General features: G+C 33.6%; 1 protein-coding gene across 2 annotated transcripts in view; it reads left to right on the forward strand.

Annotated features, from left to right (window-relative positions):
- The window catches only part of PIK3CA (phosphatidylinositol-4,5-bisphosphate 3-kinase catalytic subunit alpha), a 106,235-nt gene that overhangs the window by 74,690 nt on the left and 18,738 nt on the right, over positions 1-12,807 (forward strand). For both annotated transcript variants that reach the window (XR_004483628.2, XM_004270521.4), the window contains exons 3-9: positions 131-340; positions 3,322-3,572; positions 5,297-5,542; positions 6,264-6,349; positions 11,174-11,279; positions 11,763-11,915; positions 12,012-12,146. Coding sequence is in view for 1 of the 2 variants with exons in the window: in XM_004270521.4 (XP_004270569.1) it covers positions 131-340; positions 3,322-3,572; positions 5,297-5,542; positions 6,264-6,349; positions 11,174-11,279; positions 11,763-11,915; positions 12,012-12,146 (1,187 nt within the window). In the remaining variant the exon portion in view is untranslated. The remainder of the gene's footprint in view (positions 1-130; positions 341-3,321; positions 3,573-5,296; positions 5,543-6,263; positions 6,350-11,173; positions 11,280-11,762; positions 11,916-12,011; positions 12,147-12,807) is intronic.

The raw sequence follows: 12,807 nt of genomic DNA on the forward strand, positions 1-12,807 counted from the left end.
AAAAATTTTATTAACAAAGAGAAACTTCTTTATTGTGATCTTCCATACCTACCAAGTTCCCTATTTACAATAAACATGGTCTTACTGTGTGTTTAACAGAATGTTATATTCTCTATATAATTTTTTTAAGGTTTTGCTATTGGCATGCCAGTGTGTGAATTCGATATGGTTAAAGATCCAGAAGTACAGGACTTCCGAAGAAATATTCTCAATGTTTGTAAAGAAGCTGTGGATCTTAGGGATCTCAATTCACCGCATAGTAGAGCAATGTATGTCTATCCTCCAAATGTAGAATCTTCACCAGAACTGCCAAAGCACATATATAATAAATTGGATAAAGGTAAGAAAATTGTAAATCTACCATAATTGGTCACTGTAGTGAAAACTTTTATCTGTGCGTATATCTTTGTACAGTCTTTTTTTGGGGGGGGGGCCCAGCTGCTCCGCAGCATGTGGGATCCTCCCGGACCAGGGCACGAACCCATGTCCCATGCTTGGGCAGGCGGACTCTCAACCACTGCGCCACCAGGGAATCCCCGTACAGTCTTTTTATCCTAGCTAGATGATAAGCTTCTTGAAGGCAGGGAATGCTTTACTGACAACATATAGCTGAGTGCCAAGTACACAACTTTTTTTTTTTAAATCTTGAATTATTTTATTTGTGTGTGTCCTCATGAAATGTGTAATACTTTGTGTGCTGTATTTTCTTTATAATTGAATTTATTTACTTATTTTTTATTGGGGTATAGTTGTTTTACAATGTTGTGTTAGTTTCTGCTGTACAGCGAAATGGAGTTCCCTGTGCTATACAGCAGGTTCTTATTAGTTATCTATTTTATACATATTAGTGTATATATGTCAATCCCAATCTCCCAGTTCATCCCACCCTCATCCCCCACTTTCCCCCCTTGGCATCCATACATTTGTTCTCTACATCTGTGTCTCTATTTCTGCCTTGCAAACTGGTTCTTCGGTACCATTTTTCTAGATTCTGCATATATGCATTAATATACAATATTTGTTTTTCTCTTTCTGACTTACTTCACCCTGTATGACAGTCTCTAGGTCCATCCAGGTCTCTACAAATGACCCAATTTCATTCCTTTTTATGGCTGAGTAATATTCCATTGTATATATATACCACATCTTCTTTATCCATTCGTCTGTCGATGGACATTTAGGTTGCTTCCATGACCTGGCTATTGTAAATAGTGCTGCTATGAACATTGGGGCACGTGTGTCTTTTTGAATTATTGTTTTCTCTGGGTATATGTCCAGTAGTGGGATTGCTGGGTCATATGGTAATTCTTTCTTTAGTTTTTTGAGGAACCTTCCTACTGTTCTCCATAGTAGCTGTATCAACAGTGCAAGAGGATTCCCTTTTCTCTGCACCCTCTCCAGCATTTATTGTTTGTTGATTTTCTGATGATGCCCATTCTAACCAGTGTGAGGTGATACCTCATTGTAGTTTTGATTTGCATTTCTCTAATAATTAGTGATGTTGAGCATCTTTTCATGTGCCTCTTGGCCATCTGTATGTCTTCTTTGGTGAAATGTCTATTTAGGTCTTCCACCCATTTTTAGATTGGGTTGTTTGCTTTTTTGATATTGAGCTACATGAGCTGTTTGTATATTTTGGAGATTAATCCTTTGTCCGTTGATTCATTTGCAAATATTTTCTCCCATTCTGAGGGTTGTCTTTTTTTTCAGGTACACAACTTGTGTGCAGTAAGTAGTGATTGATTGAATGAATGTGTGCATATGGTGCTGATCCCTTGGTGAATTGTTTATCTCAGAATAAAACTGAAAAAAAAAAAGCATTGAGTTTGAAATTCACTGTTACAGAATTATAGCTGATTATCTTTTTACAAATAAAAATAAGTATAAATAGAAATATTTTATGAAATTTTGGGGAAATGTCACACATTCTTACTATATGCAAAGAAAAAGTAAATTTCCTAATCTTAATGTTAGATGCAGTATTTAACTCTGATCATAGTGAATGATAATATATGTCGACTTTTGACAATATATCAATTTCTAGAATTAAGTGTACATGAGAATATATAAACTAATTGTTTTAGAAATAAAAATATTGTGTCAGATAAATATTTGTATTTTTCAGAATAACAAAGTGAAGTTTTTAATTGAAAGTTATAGAATAGGTTAACTTAATACACTATTAAATATAATATTCTCTCAGTAGAATAAATTAAGACATCTTATCACTATTTTAGACATATTTTTCAAAGTAGTTTAATGCTTATATAACATAAGGTCTTCATTAAAAGTTCATTTCTGGGCTTCCTTGGTGGTGCAGTGGTTGAGAATCCGCCTGCCAATGCAGGGGACACGGGTTCAAGCCCTGGTCCGGGAAGATCCCACATGCTGCAGAGTGGCTGGGCCCACGTGCCACAACTGCTGAGTCTGCGCTCTGGAGCCCACAGGCCACAACTGCTGAGCCCCACAGGCTGCAAGTGCTGAAGCCTGTGTGCCTGGAGTCTGTGCTCCATGAGAGGGGCCACTGCAGTGAAAGGCCCGCGCACCACAACGAAGAGTGGCTCCCACTCGCCGCAACTAGAGAAAGCCTGCACACAGAGCAAAGACCCAGCACAGCCAAAAATAAATAAAGAAAATAAAGAAATTTTTTAAAAATTCATTTCTACTTTAGCATACTTTTTAAAATGGAATGCTCTTTTTATTTTTCCCCACTATTTATGAAATATTTCCAACATATAGAAAGTTTGAAAGAATTTTACTCTGGATACCTACACGACTCTAACATAGTTTTAATCTTTTCATTTTCATTATTTTTTTTTTTTTTGGTCCCCCAGCTTAAAGCTTAATTATTCTTCTTAAAAGGAAAAAAAATAGAAAATTTATTTTTTTCCCCTTCCTCCCCCATCTTTTCTCTCATTCTGATTCAGCATCTTTCTTTAAATCTCCATGATTCTTTCCCACAGTTCCCAGAAACTCTTCTACTTAAGGTACTATTGAACCTTTGATGCCATCATAAGTCACTCTTCACAGGGGTTGTATCTGTGAAGTATGTCATGTAGTTTAGAATGGAAATTAGCTTGGTCTCAGGTAATTGAGACACACAGTAGTCACAGTTTTGTGTGCTTGCCTTAAAACATGAGGTTTGGGCATGGTTTGGCAGCCCTATCAGATTTGAAGATTTGGTCATTCTACCTGATATTTACCTGTATTTAATTAAGGTTGATTATAAGTCATTATGGTTAGTGCATACTTTTGGAAATTTGTCTCTTGAAAAATGAAATATATGTGGTGACTGCATCTAATATTATTTTCCTATTATAGGGCAAATAATAGTGGTGATTTGGGTAATAGTTTCTCCAAATAATGACAAGCAGAAGTATACTCTGAAAATCAACCATGACTGTGTGCCAGAACAAGTAATTGCTGAAGCAATCAGGAAAAAAACTCGAAGTATGTTGCTATCATCTGAACAACTAAAACTCTGTGTTTTAGAATATCAGGGCAAGTATATTTTAAAAGTGTGTGGATGTGACGAATACTTCCTAGAAAAATATCCTCTGAGTCAGTATAAGGTGAGTAACAAGTTTCAAAGATCTTACTTTTAAATTTAAAAGGTAATCACATTGGGAACTGGTATCTGTATTTAGGACATAGTTTTTGAAAATTAAAAACAAATTTTTTTTGGCTGTGCTGCACAGCTTACGGGATCTTAGTTCCCCCATCAGGGACTGAACCCGCGCTCCAGCAGTGAAAGTGCCAAGTCCTAACCGCTGGACTGCCAGGGAATTCCCAAAATTAAATAATTAATATTAGTAAATAGATCAATAAGTTTATTTTTTACACTATATTTAATTTGAGAGACTGATGAATTTGAGACGACAGATGCTATTCTTTTAGATTTTATATAATTAATATTTGGGGACCTGACTACATATATGGGTAAGCTGATTAATGTTTTACAATTGTAACAATAGATATGTCATTATTCAGATACAAACATTTGATTTGGTGACTGTTTAATTGTGCCATGAGGTAAGATATAATAATGCTTCAGGTATTCTACATGCAAAAAATGCATCGTGTGCTTTTCTGGATAGGTCCAGTTCTATAGTGGAAATACTTTTATAGCCAATAGGAATTTTAAATAACATGGAACTTGCCCAAAAGGCTTTTCATGTGCCTTACTTTTTTTAAAAAGGGTTTGTTGTGTTCATTTGAATAGGCAGTGTAAGCAATAAGGTAAATGTGTTCTTTGTCAAAAAAAAAAAAAGTTGGCAGTTATAGTAATCCCCAAATATGGGGTATTTAATGATTTTTATCCCCTCCCAAGCAGTGGCACTAGAAGGAATTAAAATAAACATTTCAAAAAATCCATGATCTATAGTTGATAAAGGTGTACTATAAATACTTCCCTACTCTCTATTTCTATTCATTAAATAAATACCTATAAGAAGCAACTGTATTTGTACCAAGCATATGTCAAGTGCTGATTTACAATACCAAGCAAGACATGGTTCTGGCTTTTAGGTTGCTTACAGTATAGTAGGGCTTATGGGTAAGAAAATAGGTTTTTGTAATATGTGTACAGTTGCTTGAAAATCTATCCTAACTACCATTTCAGAGTTCAAACCAATGCATTTTAATATTTTTTAAAACATATTCCATAATTTTATTAGTCTCCTCTCTTTGTGGTTTTTGGGTTTTTTTGTTCTGTTTTTTTTTTAACAAAACAAATATTTCTCAAGAAATGTTGGGACAGAAGAACAAGTGGGCAGCAGCTCTTGGATTTGACATCAGTATGACTTAATAGATTGAATGGCAGAGGCTTCCTAAATGATGTTGCTTTTCCTTTAACAAGCACCTGCAGTATGTTTTCAGTTGGCTAGAAAACATCTACCTCAGCTTATAGTCCTTTTCTGTAATTCTAATATCTAGTGTTTTCATAATGAGTATCTTCTTATCCTTATTTTTAATTCCTTTTTTCTTTTCTTTCTTTTTCCTTCCAGTTAAAGGTAGAACTACAGTCTAAAAAGCTGACCTTTGTTTTTCTTTTCTTTTATACAATTTATATTCCAAGATGTGTTTGGTTTATCTGTGCTAAAACCTAACTCCCAAATGTTAGTTTTTAAAATGTTATAAATATAGCAACTGCTAAGAAATGTGTCTATAATGTTTGATTTTTTAAATTACCTTTGCAGATTAGTATGTAAATTCTCATAGTACTCTTATATGTTGCCTTTAAAATGAAAAACCTTACAAGAAATGCCTTCTCTCCTCCCACCTTAATCTCTTACAGTATATAAGAAGCTGTATAATGCTTGGGAGGATGCCCAATTTGATGCTGATGGCTAAAGAAAGCCTCTACTCTCAACTGCCAATGGACTGTTTTACAATGCCATCTTATTCCAGACGCATCTCCACAGCTACACCATATATGAATGGAGAAACATCTACAAAATCCCTTTGGGTTATAAATAGTGCACTTAGGATAAAAATTCTTTGTGCAACCTATGTGAATGTAAATATTCGAGACATTGACAAGGTAAGGTCAAGTGTTGATGTTTATTATTGTATATAAATTATTTTATATAAATCTTTTTTATTGAAGTATATAATAATCTGTTGACCTGCAGTATGTTTTCAGCTGGCTAGAAAACATCTACCTCAGCTTATAATCATTTTCTGTAATTCTAATATCCCTAATTTTAATAATTCTAATACCCATAATTCTAAGCTCTTAAAACCAAACTTTTACAGAATTCATTTGGCAGGAAAACCTGACCTAACCTGAAGCGAGGTTTTTTACAGTCTTTATTTATCCCACTTAGTGTAAATATCCAAATGTTTTATTGCAGAAATATTAATTTCTTTATGGAGTGCTGCTTTAACTGCCAAGAGTACTAAGTAATATTTAGTATATGTACCAATTTATCTTTCTAAAATATGAAAAACTCTGAATTACATACCTGGCCTAAAGGGATTGTGGGCCTATCTTGATTTTTAATAGTGTAAGTCCACCTGAAGGCAGCAGTACATTTTGGTGAAGAATCTGCATCAGTATTAATTTACTATACATGTGAAGAAAAAGAGAAAAGAAAAGCTACATCTGAACAGAAACTTTAGTTGATTCTCTCATTCTTATCAGTTACATTGTTTTGATAATGTTTAATATTGGTCTGGTCTAGTATGTATGTGTGCGTGTGTATATATACATATATATATATATATGTATGTGTATACACATAACTTTTTATTTTCCTTAGATCTATGTTCGAACAGGTATCTACCATGGAGGAGAACCCTTATGTGATAATGTGAACACTCAAAGAGTACCTTGTTCCAATCCCAGGTAAGGAAGTATATATGAGTTTATATTTCCAAAAGTCATATTAGTGTTTAGCAGTATAATAAATAAAAGTAGTATAGTTTACATCATTAGTTTTATACAAGTCATATATAATTACCAGACATTTACATATAGAACATGAGGACATTCCGTCTAATGAGTATCAATCACAGGATCACTTTATTGATTCTCCCTAAAACGTTATCGGAAGGGTTTTTCTGATCCTCTCTTCTCATTGTGTCAAGGAGAGAACAGAATGTGGTTATAGTTTTGTGCTGATTATTCCTTACATTAGATCCATAAACCTAGCATTTTATTCCTTTTTTATCTCCATTTGCATTTCCATTAAGAAGTGAGAGTTGGCAAACAACTTTAGAGCTGGACTACTCTGAGGCAGTTTTCTTTACAGTACTCCCAAGAATACATATTTATGACATTCAAATAAAGAATCTTGGGGCACAAACCAGTTTCTTAGTGGGAGGGGATGTTATTGGGAACATTTTTAAATGATTACTGCCTAGATAAAATGAAGAAATAAAAGGTAGTATAATTCAACAGCTTGACATCCTGCCATTTCTTTGCTTCTCTGTATAGAATCATTTGGGGATAAAAGTTTATTCTTGAAATTAATAGTAATATTTTAAGAGAACTCAAATTGGAATTAAATGTTAAAGATGGATTTTTTAGACTAGCAATAGAGCTAACTAGTGGATCTTCCAGAAGTAAATTTCATAATCAATTCAGACTGAGTTCTAGGAGAGTCAAGAAAAAGTTATGGTGTTGTAATTAAATTGATAGAGGTGAGAGAGCCCACGTAAAGTTCAAAGAGATGGTAGCCTTCTCTACCAGGAGGAAGGGAAATAGTTCCCTGCCCTGCCTGAACCATCATAGGTCAGAAAGTATCAATACATCATTCGGGTTAGAAGTTATGCTGTGGCAACAGACCATACCAGAATCTTCTGAATTTTTTGTTAGAACAACAAATGTTTATTTTCCACTCACACAGCATATCTGTCACAGGTTAGGTGGGTGGTTGTGCAAGGAGCAGAAAAACAATATTTGAGGAAATTATAGCCAAAATTTTCCAAATTTGGTGAAAACTATAAAACCAACAATCTAAGGAATTCAACAAGCCCCAAGCAAAGACCACAAAATACAGTTGGGTAGATTTATCCTAGTTCTTTCAAGTACCAAGAATAAACAGGCTTTAGAAAAGTAAAAGGTAAATTTATTTAATAATATAAGATTAAACTGTTAAAATTTTAATATCTTAAAATAGCTATTCATAAAGGACTTACATTTTATTGTCTTTCCTTTAAGAATATCTGTAAGGTAAAATCCCTGTGGTAGTAGTATAAAGATTTAAGTAAATTTTACCAGTCAGAATGGCCATCATCAAAAAATCTAGAAACAATAAATGCTGGAGAGGGTGTGGAGAAAAGGGAACACTCTTGCACTGCTGGTGGGAATGTGAGTTGGTACAGCCGCTATATAGAACAGTATGGAGGTTCCTTAAAAAACTACAAATAGAACTACCATATGACCCAGCAATCCCACTACTGGGCATATACCCTGAGAAAACCATAATTCAAAAAGAGTCATGTACCAAAATGTTCATTGCAGCTCTATTTACAATAGCCTGGAGATGGAAACAACCTAAGTGTCCATCATCGGATGAATGGATAAAGAAGATGTGGCACATATATACAATGGAATATTACTCAGCCATAAAAAGAAACGAAATTGAGCTATTTGTAATGAGGTGGATAGACCTAGAGTCTGTCATACAGAGTGAAGTAAGTCAGAAAGAGAGAGACAAATACCGTATGCTAACACATATATATGGAATTTAAGAAAAAAAAATGTCATGAAGAACCTAGGGGTGAAACAGGAATAAAGACAGACTTACTAGAGAACGGACTTGAGGATATGGGGATGGGGAAGGGTAAACTGTGACAAAGCGAGAGAGAGGCATGGACACATATACACTACCAAACGTAAGGTAGATAGCTAGTGGGAAGCAGCCGCATAGTACAGGGAGATCAGCTCGGTGCTTTGTGACTGCCTGGAGGGGTGGGATAGGGAGGGTGGGAGGGAGGGAGACGCAAGTGGGAAGAGATATGGGAACATATGTATATATATAACTGATTCATTTTGTTGTGAAGCTGAAACTAACATACCATTGTAAAGCAATTATACTCCAATAAAGATGTTAAAATGAAAAAAAAATCAAAAAATCAAAAATCAAAAAAAAAATTTTAAAACTTTTCTGCATTTACAGAAAAGATCAGAGGTAAAAGTGTATTAAGTTATTAGAAAGAATCTTTAAAATTCTTACTGAGATTAAGTGATTGTTCTAAATCTGTTCTTTCTATATACTAAATAAATTTCTTATAAATGTTACCAGTTATCTCCCAATGTCAAAATCAATTTGAAATATATATATAAAACCATTGCCAAAATAAAGAACCTAATTGGGTATGGGTGGGGTGTGTGTGTGAAAGGAGCATGCTTTATTCGGTTAACATAATACTGAAATACATTAATAAGACACAGTTCTCTTAGAAAGTGTGTAGAAAATTTCTCACTAATTATGAGCAATTCTAAAAATTTCAGAGTAGTAAAAAGTACTAGGTACATTTGAGATACATCTTCTAATTTTTCTTGAATTACTCTGGACTTATCAAATCTCACAGTATTTCTTTTCCCTGCATTTGTTGTCTCCTTTCCCTTTCGATTTCCTTCTAGCTAAGTTCCCGCATTTTAAATGTCTTCTCTGTATAAAAGGACAACATATTTCTTTTTATCTTTGACCACACTCAAGCAAAGATACTAGAATAAATAGAACTTATTTTACTGATGGTTTTATAACTTAGTCTGACTAATTAAAAGTAGAATTCTTATACTGTTTTGTTAATTAAGTCTTGTTTTATTTATAATCAGAAAACAGAACAGAATTATAAAGAAGCCATTTGAAAAGTTTTCAAAGTTAATATCTAGCACTTGAGCTTTTAACATGGACCAGTTACTGTTCTAAGTGCTTTACTTATGTTATCTCATTTAATCTTCAAAACAACTCTCTGAGAGTAGGTAATATTATTAGTCCCATTTCACACATGAAAAAACAGACAAAGCGAGGGTTACACAAAGTGAGGGTTACACATATAGTAAAATAGTAGAAACAAGACTTTACTCCAGGTAGTCTGACTTCTGAGTCCAAGCTTTTAGCCATTACTATAATGATTTTAATTAAAAAAAAAAACAAACTACTACTTATTATACTTCGCTCTTTACCAGTATGTTTACCAAATATAGACATAATTTCGCATGTAACATCCAATAAATTGAAGGGAATTTATCATAAAAATTTGAATAATTTTTATCATCACTTGTTGTAGTAGCTTCTTATGCTTTCCTTATTATGAATGTCAAGTTTTATTACCTCTTGTGAAGTAGTTAGTTACTCTAAAATTTACATACTTTCTCCTTACGTATCCTTTATTTTATTTACATACTGACTTATTTAAATTAATGGGCTCTTCTGGATGAAACTACATCATATATAAAAGTAATTAAATATAATTTTAATCATAACAGGAAATCTAATTTTATCTTACTTAGTTTCCCTTTTCTCTTTGCCTCTTCTATAAGCTAATTTGTTTTTTATTTTTACTGAAATATAGCACAAATGCATAAATCATAATTGCACAGTTCAGTGAATTATCACAAGGTGAGAATACCTATATAGCCACTGTGCTGGTCAAGAATTAGAACATTTACCAGCATTCCAAAAACCCCTCCTCACACTACTTCCCAATCCATTAATCTTCTCTCCTCCCCAAAGATAACTACTATCTTGATTTCTAACACTATTGGTTAGTTTTGGTTGTTCCTGAATTTTATATAAATGGACTGAAGGAGTAGATATTCTTTTGTGTCTAGCTTCTTTCACTCAATATTATGTTTGTAATATTTCATCCATATTGTAAATAACTGGTGTTCATTTCTGTTGATATATAGTGTGCCATTATATATGGCATATATATTATATGAATATACTACCATTTATTCTACTGTTGGTCATTTGAATTTTTTTGAAGTTTGGGGATACTGTAAATAATTCTATTAACATTCTGTGCAAAAATGCATACATTTCTGTGGTTTTATACCTAGAGGTGGAGCTGAGTCATGGTTCAGTTTTAATCGATTATGCTTTCCAAATTGGTTGTACAAATTACACCTCCCCTAGCATGTATGAGATTTCCTGTTACTGCACCTCCTTACCACCCCTTAGTATCATCAGTCTTTATAGTTTTAGCCATTCTTTTTTATAGTGATATCTTTTATTTTGCATTTTTTGAATGACATATTGACTACTTTTTTTAAAACATTTATTTATTTACTTACTTATTTTTGGCTGCAGGTCTTAGTTGTAGCGCACAGGCTTCTCTCTAGTTGTGTCGTGAGGGTTTTCTCTTCTCTAGTTGTGGCGCGCAGGCTTCAGGGCACGTGAGCTCAGTAGTTGTGGCTGCGGGCTTAGTTGCCCTGCGGCATGTGGGATCTTAGTTCCCTGACCAGGGTTCAAACCCACGTCCCCCGCATTGTAAGGCAGATTCTTTACCACTGGACCACCAGGGAAGTCCTGATATTGGCTACTTTTTCATGTGTATTAGCCATTTAAATATGACCTTGTGAAGTCTTTGTTCCAGTCAATCTCTGGCTTGGTTTTCATTTGATTTATCTTTTTCTTGATGATTTGTAGGGGTCATTTATATACTCTAGATAAAGTCTTTTTTGGTAAATTATTTTTTTCTTAATTTTTCATAGGTGGAATGAATGGCTGAATTACGATATATACATTCCTGATCTTCCTCGTGCTGCTCGACTTTGCCTTTCTATTTGTTCTGTTAAAGGCCGAAAGGGTGCTAAAGAGGTAAAGTATTTCAAAAGGAACAATCATTCACCTCTAAAAACTCCTAATTATACTGCTGATTGAACTTTTTCAAGAAATGGATATTATTTTTTCTTTGTTTAAAAAATTAATAAGCATTTTAAAATAATATATTTATTTAAAGAAGAATAGCTTGATAGAGCTTCCAGAATTTATTTTATGATGAATATGTCCTGAGTTCATACTGATAAAATTTTTAAACTTGCAGAGTGACTACATACAAATATCTGTCTTGCTTGCTTTGGTTCATAGTTCCTATTTATAATTAAAAAATACATGTAATTTCAAATGGGAAAAAGGAAAGAAACTATTTATACTTTGAAAAAATTAATGTGACTTGTTAATAGATACCATGAAAAAGACAGTTGTTGATTTCTCCTTTCTGGGAAAGAAGAGTATCAATATTTTGAAATGCATTTTATAATTTAATCTACAGAGTAGTGAACATTTTTCTGTTTTGTTAAGGAACATTGTCCATTGGCCTGGGGAAATATAAACTTGTTTGATTACACAGATACTCTAGTATCTGGAAAAATGGCTTTGAATCTTTGGCCAGTACCTCATGGACTAGAAGATTTGCTGAACCCTATTGGTGTTACTGGATCAAATCCAAATAAAGTAAGCTTTTTATTATCATAAATAAGATTTTTTTTCTTTTTTGTGTGTGTGACAGTCAAATGTAATATGTATAATAACTTTTATTCCATCTCTTAGGAAACTCCATGTTTAGAGTTGGAGTTTGACTGGTTCAGCAGTGTGGTAAAGTTTCCAGATATGTCAGTGATTGAAGAGCATGCCAATTGGTCTGTATCCCGAGAAGCAGGATTTAGTTATTCCCATGCAGGACTGGTAAGGCAAATCACTGAGTCTTCCTTAAGTATCAGTCATAATCAGTGCTTTTGGCTACATACTGTTACTCTTTGTATAGAGAAGGTTTCATGTGTTTTAGTCACACTCAAATAGATACTTCAGGCTCTAGAACAGTATTGCAATAAAATAAAATACTGTATGCTAATATTTTTACTGCAGCTCTGCCATTTCTTAGTTTAGCCTGCCTCATTTGACAAATATTTATTGAATACTGACTATATGTATATATTTATTATACGATAGGTACCAGGTAATAAAGTTGTGACCTAAAGAGACCTCCACTGATTATACAGTCTAATGGTGAAAATAGGCCTGAAACTGGTAAAAGCAGAAATATAAGATCATAAATCATGGTGAGTGCCATGAAGGAAACAATAGTATGTCAAGAATGACTAACATAGGACTTTGGGGAGAAAGGCTAATGTATTTTGGGTTCAGGAAAGACCTCTCTGGGATAATAACCTTGAACTTGAAATCAAGGTATAAGTATGTTGTTAGTTGAGCAAGGGAGCAGAGGAAATAGCATACCAGTATAGTCCAGACATGCTAGAAAAGAATATATATAAAATGGAGTTTAAATATTGATCTATTTGTCTGATCTTGGCTGTAACTTTTGAACCGCAGTATAACTGCGTTCAAA

This window comes from Orcinus orca, chromosome 5, assembly GCF_937001465.1.
Source record: "Orcinus orca chromosome 5, mOrcOrc1.1, whole genome shotgun sequence".
NCBI classification, from domain to species: Eukaryota; Metazoa; Chordata; class Mammalia; order Artiodactyla; family Delphinidae; genus Orcinus; species Orcinus orca.